At 33.6% G+C, this 20,528-nt stretch overlaps 2 protein-coding genes and 2 long non-coding RNA genes across 9 annotated transcripts; all 4 read right to left on the minus strand.

Moving 5' to 3' along the window:
- Positions 1–6,919: 6,919 nt before the first annotated feature.
- On the minus strand, positions 6,920–11,824 carry LOC131628985 (folate transporter 1, chloroplastic-like). Its single transcript, XM_058899787.1, has 12 exons — positions 11,531–11,824; positions 11,364–11,440; positions 11,128–11,204; positions 10,476–10,569; positions 10,043–10,136; positions 9,469–9,530; positions 8,986–8,997; positions 8,258–8,371; positions 7,812–7,883; positions 7,658–7,678; positions 7,491–7,558; positions 6,920–7,238 (listed from the first exon to the last, which is right to left on the minus strand). The coding sequence occupies exons 1-12, from the start codon at positions 11,652–11,654 to the stop codon at positions 7,106–7,108; spliced, it is 948 nt and encodes a 315-aa protein (XP_058755770.1). The 5' UTR covers positions 11,655–11,824; the 3' UTR covers positions 6,920–7,105.
- Positions 11,825–14,675: 2,851 nt separating this feature from the next.
- LOC131629009 (amino acid transporter AVT6B-like) lies at positions 14,676–17,353 on the minus strand. 6 transcript variants are annotated; one of them, XR_009291932.1, is made up of 8 exons: positions 16,806–17,353; positions 16,661–16,699; positions 16,468–16,552; positions 16,191–16,359; positions 15,739–15,881; positions 15,600–15,671; positions 15,024–15,486; positions 14,676–14,902 (listed from the first exon to the last, which is right to left on the minus strand). XR_009291932.1 is itself a non-coding variant. In XM_058899812.1 (3 exons), exons 2-3 carry the CDS (start codon positions 15,432–15,434, stop codon positions 14,789–14,791), a joined length of 525 nt encoding a protein of 174 aa, XP_058755795.1. In that variant the 5' UTR covers positions 15,435–15,486; positions 15,600–16,011; the 3' UTR covers positions 14,676–14,788. The 6 variants fall into 6 exon arrangements, 1 of the variants encoding a protein (XP_058755795.1); XR_009291931.1 differs by having other exon boundaries at positions 15,024–15,165; positions 15,259–15,486; positions 15,600–15,881; XR_009291928.1 differs by having other exon boundaries at positions 15,600–15,881.
- A 515-nt stretch (positions 17,354–17,868) lies between these two features.
- Positions 17,869–18,445, minus strand: LOC131629010 (uncharacterized). The gene is made up of 2 exons (XR_009291933.1): positions 18,311–18,445; positions 17,869–18,212 (listed from the first exon to the last, which is right to left on the minus strand). It is a non-coding gene; the product is annotated as an uncharacterized LOC131629010 (long non-coding RNA).
- A 218-nt stretch (positions 18,446–18,663) lies between these two features.
- LOC131629011 (uncharacterized) lies at positions 18,664–19,856 on the minus strand. The gene is made up of 3 exons (XR_009291934.1): positions 19,409–19,856; positions 18,903–19,012; positions 18,664–18,804 (listed from the first exon to the last, which is right to left on the minus strand). It is a non-coding gene; the product is annotated as an uncharacterized LOC131629011 (long non-coding RNA).
- Between the last annotated feature and the right edge of the window lie 672 nt (positions 19,857–20,528).

Here is a 20,528-nt window from a genome sequence, read left to right on the forward strand (position 1 = left end):
TTTTTTGACAGAAAAGAAGTGGATTGAGTTAAAGTAAAGGTAATTAAAAATTTTCCTCCATTTAACTCAATGGAACGAGTAAAAAGTTTATTTAGTAGTTGTGGCTTTTACATGAGGTTTATTAATGATTTTTCAAAAAAATAATCAAACCTCTATGTCAGTTGATTTCATTGATGAGTGCTTGAATTCATTTGAAATCTTGAAAAAAAACATTAACATCAGCACATGTGATCATTTGCCCCGGACTAAAACAAATTATTTTAACTGATGTAAATGACTTTGTCGTAGGTGTTGTTCTTGGTTCGAGACATGTCTTATTTTTTTATTGGTTGTAGTTATAGTGTACTCTAATGAATGATCAAACATTATGGTATTGTGATTAAAGCTAATGCATCTAAAGATGGTAATCTCAAATTACCTCCAACATGTTGTTATCCACATTAATGTTCAAAAATAATTTACCAATATACAAGAATTTACTTTATGTGAACATATATTTGAATCGTTCCTCACAGAGATTGTCAAGTTAAGATTTGGCATTGTTATTGGAATGTCAGATTCTGGTTTTGATAAAAGACAAACATTTGTTATATTGAGACGCAAAAGAAGTGACCAGTATAAAGAACATATATAAATGTTGAAATGCGATGACATCGGAACATGGAAATGTGGGTGTCCTTTTACTTTTACAGGCACTAGAGGGTGAATAACACATGGACGTTTAATATGATTTATGGTGTACATAATCATGGTTTGGATCAAAAGTTAGTTGATCATCCGATTGTATGTCGCCTGAATGCTGAAAAGAATAAACTTATTTTTGGCCTAACATTAAACATAGTTCAGCCCAAAAACATACTCACAAATTTGAAAAATAAAAGACCCAAAAGTGTCTCAAATATTCGACAAGTATACAATGTTCAAAATCGAAACAACAATGCGATAAGAGGTCTAAGATCTAAAATGCAATAATTGTTAAAATTATTGGATGATAATCATTTGCGTATCTATGTATTGAGTGTGTGACGATTAAAAAATTGTTCAAGATATATTTTGGACTCATCTCGATTCTATGAAACTACTCAACATAATTGTTGAACAAATGACTCCAAAGACAAGAGGCGAGTGAATTGTGATATTCAAAATTTGTGATTAATTTTTTTTAAAAAAATTACCTTAAAAATAATTTATGTAAGTGCAGAGATAAAGCATTGGAAAATAGAAAGAAAGGAGATAGAGAAGAAATAAAAATCAATGATTGAAAATAAAGTGATAAGGATAGAGAAATTGCACCAGGATTTACACATGTTCTGCCTAACCACATGGCCTACTAGTGCCCCCAAGAATTTCTTTTTGAGATCTCCACTAATAAAAAGTCTTTAACTTTTAAGGATATTCCCATGAAGCTTATTACAACAGACGATAGATTTTGCACAGGCTTATCCCCCAAACCAAATAGAGTTTTTGACAACTAAGCGCATGTTGAAGCGGTAAAGCGGCAAGCAACAAAAGATTTGGAAATATTTATTCGGGAATTATCGTGTCCACAGAGATTGGTGATACTGAACTGCCGTTCGACGGATTCTTAGTTCTTGAGTTCGGGTTAATATGGGTTTTAAGTAAACAAGGAAAACATAACATATGAACATAAAATAAATTCATTCTTGATAGAGAATAGCTTATCTGGTTTGAATCTAAACTACTCCTCACAAACTCAGATTTATCACTCCGCCGTACTCAATCTACAATACTCATCAGAATCACCACATATCCCTCACATCAATGTCCATGTCTGCAACACCGACGGGAATTCAACTATATTGCTCTTTCGACGATGTCTCAACCGATCGAACAACACAGAGACATAAAACTCAGATATTATGTGGATGTTAACCCCAATCCTATGTCTAGAATCAAAAGCTAACAGATATCCCCCTAATCAAGATTTGTGATGTCTATTTCTACAACAACACAAATCCAAAACATTTAAGCAAAAAGATCAAGGAAACACCGATTAAGATTTGTAAAGCAAACTTTATACAGCTAGTAAAAAGAGTAACAAACATCCATGGGTTTAGAGTATTTACATACAAACTCACCAAAAGAGAAATACAAAGAGAAGAGAAGAAGAGGAACCAAACATTTCTTGGTTTGTCAACACCAATCGATGAGAAATTCGACCTCCGATCATCAAGATGCATGCTCCATTGTTGTTTTCAAGCTCTCCCTACTCAAAAATGGTTGTGATGACTTTGGGAACAAATACCCCAAAGCATAACCCTAAAAAATGTGATTTTTTCCTATTTAATGACTTTCCAAACCGCCCAGACCGCGCTTAGCGCGGTCAAGCCCGCTTAGCCCGCTCAACAGAAAATTGAAATCTTGTTTTGGCCATATCTTGAGAACCGTAACTCCGATTTGCGTCCGGTTCGAAGCGTTAGAAAGCTTATTTCATGCTCTATCTAACAATGACAACATATCAACCAAATTGGTGATTTATTATTATTTTTTTAGCTTTATTCGCCGAATGAATTGATTCCGCCGCTCAAAATCGCGCGTTTGAAACCGTGTCTTCGCCACGTTATTGCTCATGCTCCAAATACGCCTCAATACCTACAAAATGAATAGAAAACTATCAAAAAGTATAAAAGTATATGAAGATACATCTATTCACAAAGTATACGTATTTATACACAAAACGGGGTATTATTCGAACGGTATTAACAAAAAGTATCGATAAGTGCCACTATTTACAAACACAAAATAACTACATTTTGACACTTAACAGCGCACGAACCAAAAAGAGATTTTACTCACTAATTTCAAGAAACAAACAAATATTTTACTATGAAAATCTCAAGAACCAAATAGAGAATTTACCAAGACAATCTCAACAACCAAAAAAATCAAACAATAAAATCATACTCTTGATGAAGAACACATAAGCACGGACATCAGTACAACCAAACTCTCACAAGTATTTTTCCCTCACAAGACACTAAGACAAGCTTAGTGAAATAATAGAAAGGAGTATAAAGTGAGAAAGAGAGATTCAAAATGAATTCTAGTGTGTTTTTGGAATGAGGAGAATCACTCTATTTATAGGAGAAAATGTATCTCAAAAAGGAAAATAAACCATGAGTTTTTTTAATGCATATAATCCATTATGACTTAGGGTTAATCGATTATATAGTCAAATATGAAAGGTTTTCAAATTTACCATTACTAATCAATTAGAAGTACTCTTAAATGATTAGTAGGGGCTAGGAAAGAGATAATCAATTAAACATAGTGTGTTAGCTAATTATATAGTGTAAAAAACACTCCTAAAGGTTTAAACAAACTAGTAACTAACTAGGTACGTGCATAGAATATTTTTGAGTAATTTTATAAAAAGGAGACATGCTTCAAAATATTTTAGTGTGTTTGTGAGAAATGCCTTAGTATCTTGGGAGATACTCTTATACTTTTACAATAAACAGATTACTCAGACACAAGACCAAGAGAGCTTTCACACTTCGTATCTTTTAGAACTGTGAAACTTCAAGATTCTTGGCTAGATTTATCATTGATTCAACAGTTCATCTATGACTTGTTTTTTTCTATCTGATGAGGCTTGATAAAGCCTATTTGGTTAATACCATCATTAGAATTTTCTTGACGATGGCTTTAGGAACTCCACTGAATGTCACTTAACATTAGGTGTTGCATCATCAAAAACCCCGGCATTATCTGCCATCAAGATCATCTACAAATAATTGTACCTGCAAACATATTTCTTATTTTTTATAATGGCACTGTATCTCTTGGGGAGGTGAACAAATATTCAAGCATATATAACTACTTGAAGTTTTAAACTCCCCCTAAAAATATACAGAGTATTCTTCCCCCCTGCATAATCAAAAAGGCAAGAAATATCACAAAGCTAACACATAGATCATGTATAATAGATAGGTTAAGGAAATAATAAGAAGGAGAAAATGCATCTAGGACATATTAATCCATTAATGATTAATTTACTATGTCCAACCCAGTTATTTGAAAAAGAAATTTTCTTTAGTAAAAGGTTTAGTAAAAATATCAACCACTTGGTTAGATGAAGACACATGCTCAATTACACCATCTTCTTTTTCAACGTGATCTCATATGAAATGGTGCCTAATCTCAATGTGTTTTATCCGAGAGTGAAGTACTAGATTTTTCGTGAGGCTAATAGTGTTAGTGTTGTCGCATTTTATCATGACAGCTCCAAGATCAACTCCACAATCACTTACAATAATGTATTCTGCCTCAGTAAAGGATAGTGCTACACTTGCTTGTTTATTGATGTGCCATGATACAAGTGAGTTACCAAGTAAGTGACACGTATCACTAGTACTTTTCTAATCCAATTTGCACCCAACAAAATTAGAGTTAGAGTGCCCAACTAAGAAATAATGTGTCCCTTTGGGGTACCATAAACCTCTTAGTGGTATGCTAGTGAGATCTCTTATAATGCGTTTTACCATAATAAGATATGATTATTTTGGTTTTACTTGAAAACGAACACAAGGACACACAAAAAACATTATATCATGATGAGATACAGTGAGATAAATGAGAGAAGTGTCCATACCTCAGTATCTTCTTTCTTCAACTTGCTTTCCTCCATCCTCTTTATCCAAGTTAAATAAGGTACTCATCCAAATGGAGATAGCTTTTGCTTTGTCCATGCCAAACTTCTTAAGTAGTTCTTTGCAGTACTTTGCTTGATTATTAAATGCGTCTTCTTTAGATTAATGAATTTGAAGGCCTAGAAAGTATCAGAGCTCCCCCTATCATAAACATATCTAACTCATTATGCATCATCTCAAAAAACCTCTTACACTAGGGTCGATTAGTAGCATCAAATATGGTATCATCGACATAAATTTAAACTAATAAGATATCATGCTCATATTTTTTATGAAAAAAGTTTTATCAATCTTCTCTCTTTGAAAACTATTTTCGAGCAGAAACTTGCTCATACGGTCATACCAAGCTCTAGGAGCTTGTTTCAGGTTGTACAAAGCCTTTTTCAATTTGAAGAAATGATTAGGAAAGGAAGGGTTTACAAAATCTGAAGATTGATTAACAAAAATTCCTCTTGAATGTAAATGTTCAAGAACGTACTCTTTACGTCTATTTGGAAGAGTTTAAAATTCATGATGTGTGATAAATCTAAAAGCATTTCTATGGATTCTAATTAATCTACATGGGCATAAGTTTCATCGAAATATATGTCTTCATGTTGATTGTATCCTTTCACTATAAGTCTCTCTTTATTTCTTAGAACAATTTTGGCTTCATCAACCTTGTTGCGAAAGACATAGTGGGTTTGAATCACTTGATTAGCTGAAGCATTTGGGAACGAGTTTCCAAATGATGTTTCTTTCAAATTGATTTAACTCTTACTGAATAGCAAGAGATCAACTTTCATCAATGAGATCCTTATCAACTTCCTTTAGCTCAAATTGGGAAACAAATTCTATTTGGTCACGTATCTTGGGAAACAATTTTGGCTTCATCAACCTTGTTGCGAAAGACTTAGTGGGTTCGAATCACTTGATTAACTGAAGCATTTGGGAATGAGTTTCCAAATGATGTTTCTTTCAAATTGATTTAACTCTTACTGAATAGCAAGAGATCAACTTTCATTAATGAGATCCTTATCAACTTCCTTTAGCTCAAATTGGAAAAAAAATTCCATTTGGTCACATATCTTGTTATGGGAGTGTCGAATTGTGAGCCCTTAGAAACATCTTCAATAACTTCTACCTCTACTGACATGGAGTTTGACTCATCAAAGATAACATGTACTGATTCTTCTATCGTCACGATTATTTTATTAAATACTCTAAAAAATTGTTATAAGTGGAATATTCTAGGAATATGCCTTCATTAGCTTATTTGTCAAATTTTCCAAGATTATCCTTTTTATTTTTAAGAAGAAAACATTTGCATTTGAAGACATGTAACTGAAAAATATTCAGCTTCCTTCCTTTATATGACTCATAAGGTGTTAACTTTAGAATTGATATTATCAAGACATGATTCATTACATATAGGGATGGCAACAGGTCAGATCGGGTGCGGATTTCACACTACCCAAACCCGCACCCGAAATCGGCACCCGAACCCAAAACCAAATGCTACTCGAGTGGCAAAATAACACCCACACCCACACCCGTTGGGTTCGGGTTTTTTCACCCAATCCCGTAGCAAAATACATAAAATATATTTTTCCTACTATTTTCCTACAACTTTCCAGAATATATATATATATATATATATATATATATATATATATATATATATATATATATATATATATATATATATATATATATATCGGCACCTACTCAAAGCATGTGTGATTTCGGGTGCGGATTTGACACTACTCAAACCCGCACCTGAAATATCGAGTGGCACCCGAATTCGAACCCAAACTCAGTCATCTGGTTTTTACCCGTTGACTCGAATTCGGGTGCGGGTGGGCCCGCGGGTGCGGGTCTACTTGCCATCCCTAATTACATATCAAATTGAACTTACTACATTGATCCAAAATTATTTAGGAAGGTTAGTCTCATTAAACATCATCCTCATCAGCTCTTCTAGAGATATATTTTAAAATTTTTTTTTAATATACTATTATTGAAAGACAATTTTATAAAAGAAATTTTATTTTTATTTTTATTTTTATGCTACAATAATTATATTTTTTTTAATACATGTGAAAGTGTCAAAACAACAGGAATTCATAAAATTTTGGCTTGTTTCTAAGTATTCACGTCTAAGATTAAAAGGGAATGAAATATTTCTCCTATAAATGCTAAAACTTCAGGTCCTATGAGATATATGTTAGGAACAGATCATATAGCAAAAAGGTACAAAAAAATGGTTAATAAAATTAAGTGTTCACATTATTGGATTACATAGTAGTGTGTAGCAACCCATCGTTAAAAAGTGATGAGAAAAACTAGTGATTATTCAATGCCATAAATATGAAATCAGAGCAGACTAACACCAAAAAAACTAAAAGAGAGAAAGAATAAATCATCATCATCATAAAGTAAAAGGAAAATACTCAGTCATTCTTTCTAGCTAGTTTTAGTAATTTTAGAGCATTTTCATAAACAATAAATGTTATTGAAGAAGCAGGGACGTTTTTCAAGAGGTTTGGTGTGATTCCCTTGTAAAAACCTCGGACGCTTTCAAATCTGCAAGAACAAAACATAATCAATAATACACGAGATTGGATCAAATTTAAAATTTTCAACAGCATATCAAATATGGATGCACAAAAGTAACATTGGCAGGGTTACTCGGGAGTCAGGCTATTGTTTTGCCGAGGTCTAAGAAATGCAATTGCCGATAAAATTTATCATACTATGATTCTTAACCCACTTCACATTTGCTTGTTTGTCAATGAAAAGATGCAAAATATATCTGAAAAGGGTTTTAATATGTACCGTGCAGTTTCTTTCACAACATGCCAACTGTCCATATATCTTGGTATCCCATCACCACCGGGTCGTTGCTGCAGAGAGAAAGAAGTTTCAGTCCAGTTTTGAGAAAGATACACAATTAAAAATAAGCACTATGTATTATCCTTATCCTTGTAACCACACTCTGATACCTGCAACCGGGACCGGATAACCTGAAACAAGAGGAGGAAAAAAGGCAGTATGCCATATGAGAAAGCTACTTCTTTGAGGATTGATATATTATGTTCATGAAAACTAGAGTCTAAAACTTTCTCCTTCAAAAGATAAGGGGGCAGAGAGTTGTACCTGAAATGGATAGGTTAGGAGTATTGCAGCAACTTTTGATGTTGCTCCAAGAACAGCATAATCAACAGAATTCTGGGTACACAAATAAAATATCAAAAAATCGCAACCGTAAATCTTGGAAAATACCTTAAGTAATTGCATTTGCACATAACATTCAAATGAAATAATTTATAAGTATCAAAGAGCACTATAGCAGAAAACTAAGAGAACAAGACTCAAAATATGTCTTAAAAAGCCATGAGCTTGTCACAAATGAAATATAAGATATGCATAAAGCTACATTTCTCTCATTTAAAATGTCCTAGAATTTAAAATATCCATTTAAACGACTTAATAATGCCTTAACGTCTAAAAGAATGGTTGTTATAATATTTCAATCATTTAAATATATAGTCCAATATATGGGAGGTATCAGACTTAAATGGACCAAAGGTCCACTAACTTACCAAGAGTTGATCAGGGTTTTGATTTTGTATTTCACTTCTCTTGCTCTTAAAATCAACAATACTTTTACGCAGCTCTTCGTAGGCAGTGAACTGAATAGCTCCATGAGAGACCTGCTGAAGCGCACAAATTCAAGCAAGCTCTCTATAAACAACAGGAAGACAATAACAAGTGTGATTTTGTCAATACTTAATAAAGCCGACAATCATCAAGTTTTTCAAAAAAATTAAAAATCATGTGACCGAGCTAACAACCTCTATTATTATCAAACATCTTGTTAGGAATGAGATATGGCTAATGATAGAGGTCGTGAGTTCAGTCACATGATTTTTAATTTTTCTCAAAAACTTGTTAACAAATATACTGGGATATTTTGAAGAGTTTGTAATCTATTTCTAACATGGAATATGAGTGATTGCTGGACATGATAGGACTAGACCAAGCCATACAATGACATAAGTTAGTGCTCATGAGACAATAACATAACAAATAGATTCTTTAACATTTAACAGAAATTGAATGACGTTTTTGATAGTCCATGGATTTAATTGGGCATAATCAAGTTCCTAATGGCTAGTTGCAACTGACGTTATGTTCACTGAAGATTGAAAAAGAAAGACCTTCATCTTTATCTATGCACAACCCCACATATTATATTGAATCTTTTATTAAATTTTAAGTGCCAAAATCGAGAGAAATAACAAAAGCAAGCAACATACCAGAAAAAGACCAGGAACAGTCCCTCTGTAAAGTGCACTAAATCCTTCTTCCCACATAATGGACCTAAATGCATGACTGTTTTAATTTTAAAAGATGAAATTTCATGAATGGTTAGCAAATCATATAGTGATGAGTGTGTTTATATGATAGAATATAATAACCAGTTCATCGCAATTGACAAAATATGCTAACATGTGTTAATGACCATGTGAAAATCAAATGATAAGCTAATTTGATTGTAACTTGACAGTAACTAACTGGACGAATCTATTGTGAGGTTTCTGATGGTTAATGGGTTAAATTGGCAGGTTGGATTGAAGAGTTCGTAGCGACTAGTTGCAACTGGCTCAGTGTTATTTATTCATTGATCTTTTATCTCTTTTTCCTTTTAAGACCTTTAATATCTATTTAAGCTCAACTCCACACATTATAATTTTAAGGGCCAAGATTGACAGGAAAGATAACAAGAGGCAGCAACATACCAGAAATAAACCGGGAACATCCCTCTGTAAAGTGCACTAAATCCTTCTTCCCTCATTATGGTCCTAAATGCATCTGATATTTGATTTTACAGATAAAAAATTGTTATGGCTGGTTAGCAATTTGCATAACAGTGAATATAACCACAATATACAAAATATACTGTGACAATCATTGTTTAGCTTTTAATTTTAGGTAGTTGAAATTGGAAAGGAATGGGATGAATGAGTATGCTTAATACCAAGTAGAAATTAGTTACTGAATGTCAATAACACATGTAGTATTGATATAAATATAAAATTTCTCACAACCTTTATATGAATAAGGATAAACGCCCCCACCAAATACTGTGATTCTATTGAACCAGTTGGTGAAAATGAGCTATCTTTCAACACATAAATACTAATTTCTAGCTCAGTTTGGCTAAGGTGATTGAGATTAAGAAAGTCTACGTGTAAAATATAATATTTAAGCTATTAAATTATAGCTAATTTCTAGAGCCAAAGTACAAAAGACATGAACATCATGAAAATTAACCCAAAGTGAACAGTTCGGAATATAAAGTTTATGTAAGATGGAGAGTAGACCATATAGCCCAGAGTATGGCCGTGTCTGATGAAGAGGAGTCTGAAGCTGCAATCTTGTCTTCACTAGCCAAACAGGATTTGTGCAAAAACAAACCTGGCAATAGGTGAAGGAAATCAAAATGACTGTAGGTTTTGGAGCACTATACATCAAACTATGAAAGCTAAACAATATCTCAAGTATATGCACACAGATAAGAAAGTAGTAAAGTTAAGCATATTAGTTCCATACTCGCATACTATTCAAGCAACAACTATCATTAGGAAATATATCTAATACAGTTTTGCAAAAAGCACTTCATTGTATTATTTCTTGTCACTCTAGATCCGACAAAATGCTAGCAGGTTTGTTTGAACAACATATTCTCTATGCAAATATCTTAACATGAATTAAGTGTGGACGTCCATTTATAACATTGTATTTTTGAACACTCACCAAGGCTCCTGCTTCCGCAGCTGAGGCAAGATGAAGACCCGGGCTCAACTTCTCCTCTCTGCTCCTAGCATATCTTTGTTTAGCCTTGTCATAGCTACAGTTGCAAAAAATAAAAAAGATGGAATGATGATTTTGGTCTTCAAGGAAAGCAACCAGAAAATGAAAAATTGGGAGGAGGGACAATCCTTTGACATAATAAAAAACAAGCAATGGGATTTCCACCAAAAAAATCTGGTGTTAGATGAAACTACCAGGTTCCATACATACAAGGTTCCGTCATATAAACACATTAATGCTGAAAAGAAGTCCTTATCCATTAATGAACAATTAATAATGCATGTTTTACACAAAAAACAGAATATTTATCTTCCATCACCATGTACTGTAGACTACAATATATTGATTAGGCCCTGATTAAGAAAAATAAGATATGTGTGTGTGAAAGAGAAGAGACAATCACTCTCACTTAAACAAATTAAAATTTAACCAGAGAAGATGCATACTACATGCAGAAACATCAGATGCAAAAATGAAGAGTCTGCCTACCATCCTAAATCCTAATATAGTATCACTCTCTCAAAGCAAACTTAAAAATGAGAGATTAAAACTTCACTCAATACAAATATCTTTGATGATTGATATTGCTACTTACAAAAAGAAATATAAACCCCAGGATATAGTTGACCCAAGAACCCCAGGAAGAAAGCCTGCATATAGCCCTCTTAATCCCTGCAAGACAAATCATAAAACATAAGTAACACATTTTGATATGACATGCACCAAGTACCTAGAGCAGAAGCTTCTCTCTGATAGAACTGGTTGAAATTTAAATTAAATACTGAAAAGCCACATTACAGTTATAGCACATATAGCAGTTAGAGCACAAACCTCGGAGCGAGTAATGGTGAAAATTGCGTGAGCGGTGTTCTTGTAACTGGGAAGATGAGAGACTCGACCATCGTTAACTGCGGAATCAAATAGTGCGTTAGAAAATTGAATACAATGTAGGGAAAAATTGAAAAAAGAAATTGATTTGGATGAAGAGTAGAAGGAACCTTGAAACCTAGTTCGGACCACGTCGAGGGGATGCATGACGGCGACGGTGGCAAATCCGGCGGCGGCACCGGCGATGGCGTTCTCCCATTGCCACTGGTCGCGCTTCGGCGCTTCCGTTGACATATGAGAAGATTTGAAATTCGGAGTAGAATTGGTTTAGGAAGAGATTGAATAGAAAAATGGAGTACGCGAAGGTGAAGCTAAAATTTGGTTTTGTTCTTCTCTTTTTTGGATCACTTCTCTCGACTCTCAAAGTAGTAATTTGTCACGTGCAACATCTGAGGAGAGAAACTTAAATTTGGAATACTGCAATTTTTTGGATAACTAGAAAAATACATATACGCAATATAACTAGAAAATTTTTGTAGAATTAATTGATTTTTAATTAGAGATTAAATAGAGGTTAAATGTAGTGCACTGATAATATAAAATAATTTTACGCTGTCATTCATTTGAGATTTATCATTAAACATATCATATAATTTTTTTAAAAATAAGTGTGACTTGTCACTTAACATAGTCGTGATTTGTTGACAGTGTAAAATTATTAAATTATTTTATATTATAAATGTATATTTTTTTCTCTATTAAATACAGTAAATTTATAAAATATTTGTTTATATTAAATATGGAAATCCATTAAAGCTTATTGTGAGTTTTGTGTGCTAAGTGCTAACTCAAGTTTCATGGTCAACTAGTGTCTTACCCGTGCGTTCGTACGGGTACCCGTCGTTTTCGCGCATTGTGATTGAGGGAAATAAAAGATGATAGGAAAAGATAATTTTTAGGGGATAGATTAATATGATAATAAAAGAGGTGTGAAAAAGAGAAATTAATTTTAAATTGTTTGGGCATATGGGATAAGATAATTATTTAGGGCTAATATTTTATTTGAGTTAATAGAGTAGGATTAACAGGTCCAAAAGAAATAATATTATTATTATGTAATAATATAACATAATTGTATAAATTGATGAAATAGAAACGCTGCTTCATAAAGTTTCTTACGTGTTCCGAAACGTCCGTGTAATAGACAACAGTGTTGATACCCGTGCGTTCGTATAAAATGGGTAAAATTATAAAATTATTAATATTAAAAAATTGAATATTGAAAAATAAAGTCATTAATAAATTTACGTAACCAAACCCATATCCGCGTGGGCACCAACGTTTTAGCCTAATCCCGTGTCTTATGGACTAAAAAATATAGTCTTTAAGTGAAGTAGTTTATGTCCCTGAATAAGATATAGTTTTTCAAAATATGTATAAGGACTGTGATCATGAGAAAGAGCACATGAGAAACCGCTTTTGGAATTGGAATTGGAACGAATTGGAATAGATGAAACAGAAGGTTGAGAGAATAGCAGGTTGAGGTTGCTGATGTGAAAGTTCTACTTTTCTTATTTTATATATATATATATATATATATATATATATATATATATATATATATATATATATATATATATATATATATATTGGGGACGACTCAAGTGAGAACACTTTGTTATTATGAGAAATGAGAACAATGAATCACGACCATTAAATTTGATTTTAATGGACTGGATTGATTTCTCTTTCTAAGATCCTTAATATTTAATGGACTGGATCTTAGAAAGAGAAACCAATCCAGTCCATTAAAATCAAATTTAATGGTCGTGATTCATTGTTCTCATTTCTCATAATAACCAAGTGTTCTCACTTGAGTCGTCCCCTATATATATATATATATATATATATATATATATATATATATATATATATATATATATATATATATATATATATATATATATATAGTCTCCTACATCACTCCGTCTTTGTTGAATGCGTTTAATTACCTCTGGAGGATCAAAGATCCCCCAAGATTCACTTATTCGGTTGGAGATTTTTGTTGAATAGGATGTCCTCTAAGGAATAATTATTTTATATATATATATATATATATATATAGTCCCACAAAGGAAGTTGAATATAATAGTATGTAAACATATTATAGCATATTATAATATTCTCTTAGTATATTAAGTATATATTAAGTAGATCATTTTTTAGTATAATCCAATATAATTAATATTCTTTATTTAGCATATCAAGTAGATTATTCCTTAGAATAATCCTTTATAATTAATATCTTTATTGTATTTTTTAACTGGGTTTTTTATTGTACCATTGCCTATACAACATAATTCTTAAGGTGCATTCACTAAACACACAAATTTGCAACAGAAATATACTGAATGTAACATTATTTACAACAGAAATTTGGAATTTGCAATGCCTTTCATTTGCACTATCAATGAATTGGTGATAACTTGACAGTGAACAATTATATGATCCCCTAAAGGGGTAGACTTTTGAAAACCTAACCATCACCGATGAATGGAATGACTACTCTAAAAAATAGTTTTACAAAAAATATAAATGTATATGCTGTATGAGTGAGCCAAGCAATGAATTAGTGAGTTTTACTATGGTCAACAACACACTCCTCTAAAAACTGATTGAGTTGAGAAGTATACAATTTCGGGTCATTTCAAAAGTGGTACATGGGGTGAAGAGACAAAATTGAAAGCTCTCACATCATCATCACAATTCTCCTCTTTTTGCACTGCATTCTTATCCATTTCCTTGCTCATCATTAACTCATCCAACCTCCTTAAAGATATTGTTGCTTGAGAAACCATCATAAGTGCTTGAGGAAAACTCATCAAAGGCTCTTGAAGTATCCTAATAATCGAAATTATTGTGAAAACAGTGCCCGGATTCAAAGGAATTCCAATCAAAGTTGTAGTTCTGAAGGTAAGAAAAATTACAACTAATGGTGCAGCAAATAATACTCCATAGTTAATAACAAAATTGTACAAGAATTTCCCAATACATCCATGCTCGGCTTCATGAAACTTTCGAATTTTGCTACTAAATTACTCCTCCCACGCTTGAAACTTAAACACACGCATATTGTTGAGCAATTCATTTTGTTGCCTTCAGTCTCAAATCGCGGCTTGTCGTTATCTGAAACTGGAAACTATTATTGCTCTTAGTTTGACATGTTGTGAAAAGAAAACCTATGGAAGTACCAAGAAAAGGTTACTCCAAAAAATAACTTACTATTTTAATCTGGTTTTGGCCAATTAATTTTTCAGACATTTTTTCTGCTCTATATTCAGGCGTAATGTAGGAAGCTGCATGAACAACAACAGCTGCTTCTCTATATGCCAATCTCAGTCTCAGTTCTTCAGGGAATTTGTAGTGTCCTACTCCTCTTGCCCGGTTTCAAATGTTCCTTTTTGCTTCAAATCCATAAGTTTCATTAAATGGTGTAAAAATGTATTAAACACACCATAAGATATTGCCGAGTCAGAAAGAAGCTGAAAAATCACAAACCTTTTTTAATCAAATGATAAGTGTTATCAATCATGAATTGCGGTAAAAAAAATTAGTTGCATTAACAAATCCGTTACTGAATATAAATTAAATGAGAAAACTTACTTGAGTGATGGCGGCTGGAAAGATAAATCCTATACAGACTGCGGCGGTTGCTCCGGTGAATTGGAAAGCATCCCAAATGCTAGGTATGAAGTTTGCTCCAAGGAAGATAACACCGATAACGGAAGCCATGATTGATGCGAATCTGAAGTTATCGAGAATTAAAGGTATTGAAGACTGGAAGAGTAAGTCGTCTATATTGAGTCGCAACGGGAAAAACACAACTGGAAATACAAACATGAGGTGTGCAGCATAGTTAATACGAACAACGTCGTTGAGCAGAGAACCAAAAGGAATTATGAGATCGGTATCGAAGTTGGCTAGCAAATCATCAAGGGTTCCTTCACCGAATAGGAGGAACCCGAAGAAGCTTATCATCATGTACACGGATGAGCATAGACCAAGGGTGCACATACAACACTTTGCATCTATGAGTTGTCCTCGATATCATTATCTATGATGTGAACTGCAAGAAGAAAAATACTGAACACATAAGAATTTTGCAAAGAGAATGCAGACAGCTAACTATAATAAGCACTTACACAATAAGCACGTAACTGAATTGAATAAAATGCATACCATTGTAGTGACATATATAGGCAGTCAGAAACACGGGAACCACGATGAATAGATCAACGATAGATGTTGCATCTGTAACAATAGCGAAGAGTCAATGCAGCTTCGTAATCGTCACATGGCACAGTCTCACAATACCTACAATCTAAAAACAGTTTCATCAGCCTTGACACATGAGAGGATATTCTCTTTGTTAGATAACATTCAGCCATCACTCCTCATTATGCCAGCACTTTGATCAGTAGTTGTAACAGTTGATACATCCTCACCACCTCCAAGAACCACCTACAAAAGAACATATGTTAAGGAATAGAGAAAACCATACAATAAATTGAAAAGTACACCCAGAATAAATGTAAAAAACAAATAAGATTTTCATGCAAAACTGTCAGCAAGAACAACGGTCTCGCAAAACATGAACTGTAACAAAATCGAATCCTAGCAATGTTGAATGTAAGCTATACTGCATTCACATAGTTCACCTTAATAGTTTAGAAATTAACCAATTGAGATTCATCAATTTTACATAAATTAGAATTAGATTGAGTTTGACGAAATCATGGAGACATTCATGAAATAGTCACAAACAATTACCTGAAATGGCTCAGGAATTGCAATCTAGTTATCCTTCTATTCATGAATGTGACATTTCATCAAACATGTGGTCACATTCATGAAATGGCTCCGAAACTGCAGTTCATCAACACATGAACCAAACCAAGCACAACACGCTGATGGCTTTCCCAGCAGTGTCAACCTCAACCTATACACCAGAATTCTAAATTATGAGGTGATACGGACAAAAAGAGTCATCACAAACTTTTAGTAATTCAACTATTTTTTCTAAAAATAAAGATCATCACAAATTTACCTTGCATTATGACTTGTTCACCATGTGATGGCTATAGCCGACACAGCCTCGGAATGGGATTCAAACTGCTTCCATCCGTTAAAACCTAAAACGATGACAAACTCCATGAACTGTGTGTATCACCATAAAAAATTCGGTCTGATCAAGGTAACGTGAAAAAAGATTAAGAAAAAGAAATCACATGTGAACATACCCGTCAACCATGAGTGTACCATAGAAAGATACTTCATCGCTAGATACATTGTATAGAAATTTTATGATTATTAATGATGTAAAGTTTTAAAACTAAAGTCTAAGTATATTAGTTATATATTAAGTTGAGAAAGGAGAACGCCTACCTAAAGATCTTACGTGCATCAACTTGTGCATTAGCTTGTTCTGAAGCTCCTTTAAGGAATTCAAAGCTTGTTCTGTAGCTAAAATTATATAGGATTCCAACTACACTTTTATCATTTAAAAGTTCAATGTGACTATTGTTTTTTTAACAGTGTACTTGTGGCACTGTCGGTGACTCCATTCACATCCTCGCCGGGATGTATGTGCCTACTGCCTTCGAAAATCAGAACCTGAACAAAGCTATCGTCACCAACAAATGACGACCAGTTAGCATGTGTCGAAACTGGAAAAATTGTTATCACCACATAGAACTTTCTGTAACAACGAATTTGCATAAGCAAGTCCATCACAATAGAGATAAAAAAATTCAACAGTCTAAAAGCAGCAGATTAAATCAGCTAAGCTATATGAAATGAGACACTTATCTGATTTTAAACACCGACGTCGGAGACTCTCAAACAATACTCATTGGATCGCTTCGACTTCAATCAATTGGATTGAATTCTTGACTCTTCTTCGGACAACAGACCGCGTAGAATGACTAAGTTGAACTGACAGGGTATATCATCAAACAAATAGAAACAAACTATTTGTTGAAATGTAAAAATGCAGAGCAAATAAACTGACCTGATGAAGGCATGGCAAGCTACGAAGTACATCTCCGACATTAACCTTCTCCAAGCATACACTGCAGGCGAGATCATCATATGAGACTTTTGTGTTTCCAACTGAATTTGAATTATCATGTGTTTTCTGTCATAAACAAAAAGAAATTAAACATGCAATGATGGCGAGTCCGCTTCAGCCAAGATCATAGAATCATAAAACTCCCACGACAGAAACAAAAAACAATAATGATTGCGAGTCCGCTTCAGCCAAGATCAACAAACTTTTTAACCTCAACAACAAATACCAAAGTTCATTTAAATAAGAATGCATGAAGGAGAGATACTTACATTAGCCATAATATGGTATGAGTGATCATTAGCCATGAGTGATAATAAGTGACAGAGAAGCAAGAAACTATATAGATGAGAAACAAATGACAGAAAATACAGTGCCTACTATGTTCGCTGTTGGACTGACTGAGCAATATCAAACAACTCCACATTTGTTGGATTACGCTTAATGTCATCTGTGAAAAGTTTGGTGTAGTATTCCAAATCCTGTTCATCAAAAGCGAAACCCATCTCCAGATTAATCTCTTTCAACGCTTTCCTCCCCTTCTCCATGACAGGTATATAAAAAAACTCCTCTGGAACTACACTGGTCTCAAAGGAAGTTAGCTTCTGAGTATTAACAGATTCAGTCATCCTATCATGCACCATAGTTGCAATACAACATTTATACCGCTAAGTATGTACTCACATTTGTACCGCGAAGCATATGAGCCAAAGTAGAGACACTGGCTGCAACAGACAGAATCAATGGCAAGCCACAATAGTAAAGTAGCCAAAAAATGTGGAGAAGGCAAGAGAGCAATATAAGAACAGGTATGGTACCATACCAGCTGCAGTACCAAGTAGAGTGGATGATCGGCTGAAGACCATATTCCGATAAATGTGATCAAAATCAATATTTCGCCGATTAAAAACTTCCAAATATGCAGCTAGCTAAGTGACAATTCACAAAGCACATTAACATACAAAATAAAATTGATGATATTAATCACCACATTTTGAATAACTTTCAAGGAGAAGAAAAATCCTATTTATCATCAGATTCAATTTGTAAATAACAGATACAATATTGTAGGTACAATATAAAGAAGAAAGTAAAGATAAAATGAATTTAAGATAGTACCTGTAAGAGTGATAAATCACGCAGAATATCGTTGCCTGATTCATTCAAATTCCCAGAACGGAGGTTCAGACCGTAAAATGACTTGTCGGAATCAGGCTGATCGGAGATCAAAGAGATATCCGGTTCGAAAGTTAGGGAATGGGAAAAGTGTGAATCAGTGATGGGAAGGTCGATATTCTTCATATTTTTGTGCGCACGCTAATAATATGGTATTCATATTACTGACATGATCATTTGGTATTCATGACTACAGGTCCACCAAAAAATGAGAATATATGCAGTGAAACACAAAATACCTAGCATAAAATTGAGAGGCCAAAGCTTATGGGTTTCTGGTTGCCTGAGCAATGTCTGCAAGAAGTGTTCCATGAGGACCCCATGGTTCATTGCTGGAAGCATCAAGAATCTGGTAGAGGGGATAGAAATCATCAAATCTAATTTAGTTTAAGGTTATAATACACAATTAACAGACAGACAACCACCATTTCACGAAAACAACATCACGTAAAAAAATCATCATACTTCACATAACACACACTATCACGTTATGATTGGTACAATCATATACATAACAACTAATGAAATTCAGAAGAAACAAATCGAATAATCACGAACTTTTGCACAATTATCAAAATCCAATTCAAATCATCATATATTCAAATAACATGATTAAACACATATGATGATAATGTATATAAAAGATTACTGTTATCCCATAAATTCCAATTTGAAATAAGAGAATAGTATGTGACTTTAGGATTCCAAATCGAGATTCTACATTGTTTTAGAAAAGTAAAATTACCTTTTATTTTCTTCTCTCCAAAGCCTCTGATGTACGTTTTTAATCAGCATTTATTGATACTTACCTTCATACGAAAAGTAAATCCATAGTGGACAATTAACTGAAGACCAAAATTCTAATAACTAAAAAAATTGGCAGGTCAGTAGTTTTGTAAAAGAATGATGAAATGAAATAAACAGATCCAACATTAAACATCTTTCTAGCCTTTTATGGTGGATTGCTCCATGCTTAGTTCACTGCCATCTGAAAACATAAATCAGAAAGGAAGCGGAGACATTGAAAACAATGAAAAATTAGGGATTAGGGTTTATCAATTTCATCTCTGTAAATTTAAAGAACAATAAACCATACCTAAACAAAACAAAATCACTTAATAACTACCAATATCTTATACTCTATAAAATCGCGCAGAGACATACAGTGAGTTAGATTCATCCATGTTGAACCAAAAGCCTTGAAAAAATGAAAAAGAGACCACATGTTAAATAACTTCATAAAAACAAAAATAGAAATCAAGAGTGATTAATGACAGGGAAGAACGAACTCACACAGCCCCACCTCCATCGGATATAAAGTTAGGTTTTCGTCAACAAATCTGATTTCAATGAAACAAAATCTTTCCCACCCCTTATCATCACTTGAATCAAGTCTGTCTCAATTAAAAAAAAGAGGAAGAAGGAAGAAAAACAAAAGGAAGAAGAAAGAAGGAAGAGAGACTGAAAAAGAGAAAGAGGACGGTATGAGAGAAGAACCGTTTTTAAAATTGTAGAAATCAAATAGAAAGCTGTAAACGGTTATGAAATTTGAACCGTTGGAGCATCGAACGTTGATGTTAACACCTTCAACACCAGTCTTCAATTCCGAAGCAGAATCGTCAACAGCACCTTCACCTCCCATGGTGTGTGTCTCGAGCGTGTTCAACCAAGGCTATAGCAGAAGAAGAAGATTGGAGAGGAAGATTGGAAGTGGTTGCTGAATGATGAATCAGTTTCGTAACCGTGAATAGGTTTCGTAACCATGAAGAGTAACCGTTGGAAGTTTAACGTGAATGAGTTAAAGAACAGAAGGAAATGATGTGGAATTTTGTGGATTGTTTTGCTGATGTGGATAGGGCAATTGA

This window comes from Vicia villosa, unplaced genomic scaffold, assembly GCF_029867415.1.
Source record: "Vicia villosa cultivar HV-30 ecotype Madison, WI unplaced genomic scaffold, Vvil1.0 ctg.000494F_1_1, whole genome shotgun sequence".
NCBI classification, from domain to species: domain Eukaryota; kingdom Viridiplantae; phylum Streptophyta; class Magnoliopsida; order Fabales; family Fabaceae; genus Vicia; species Vicia villosa.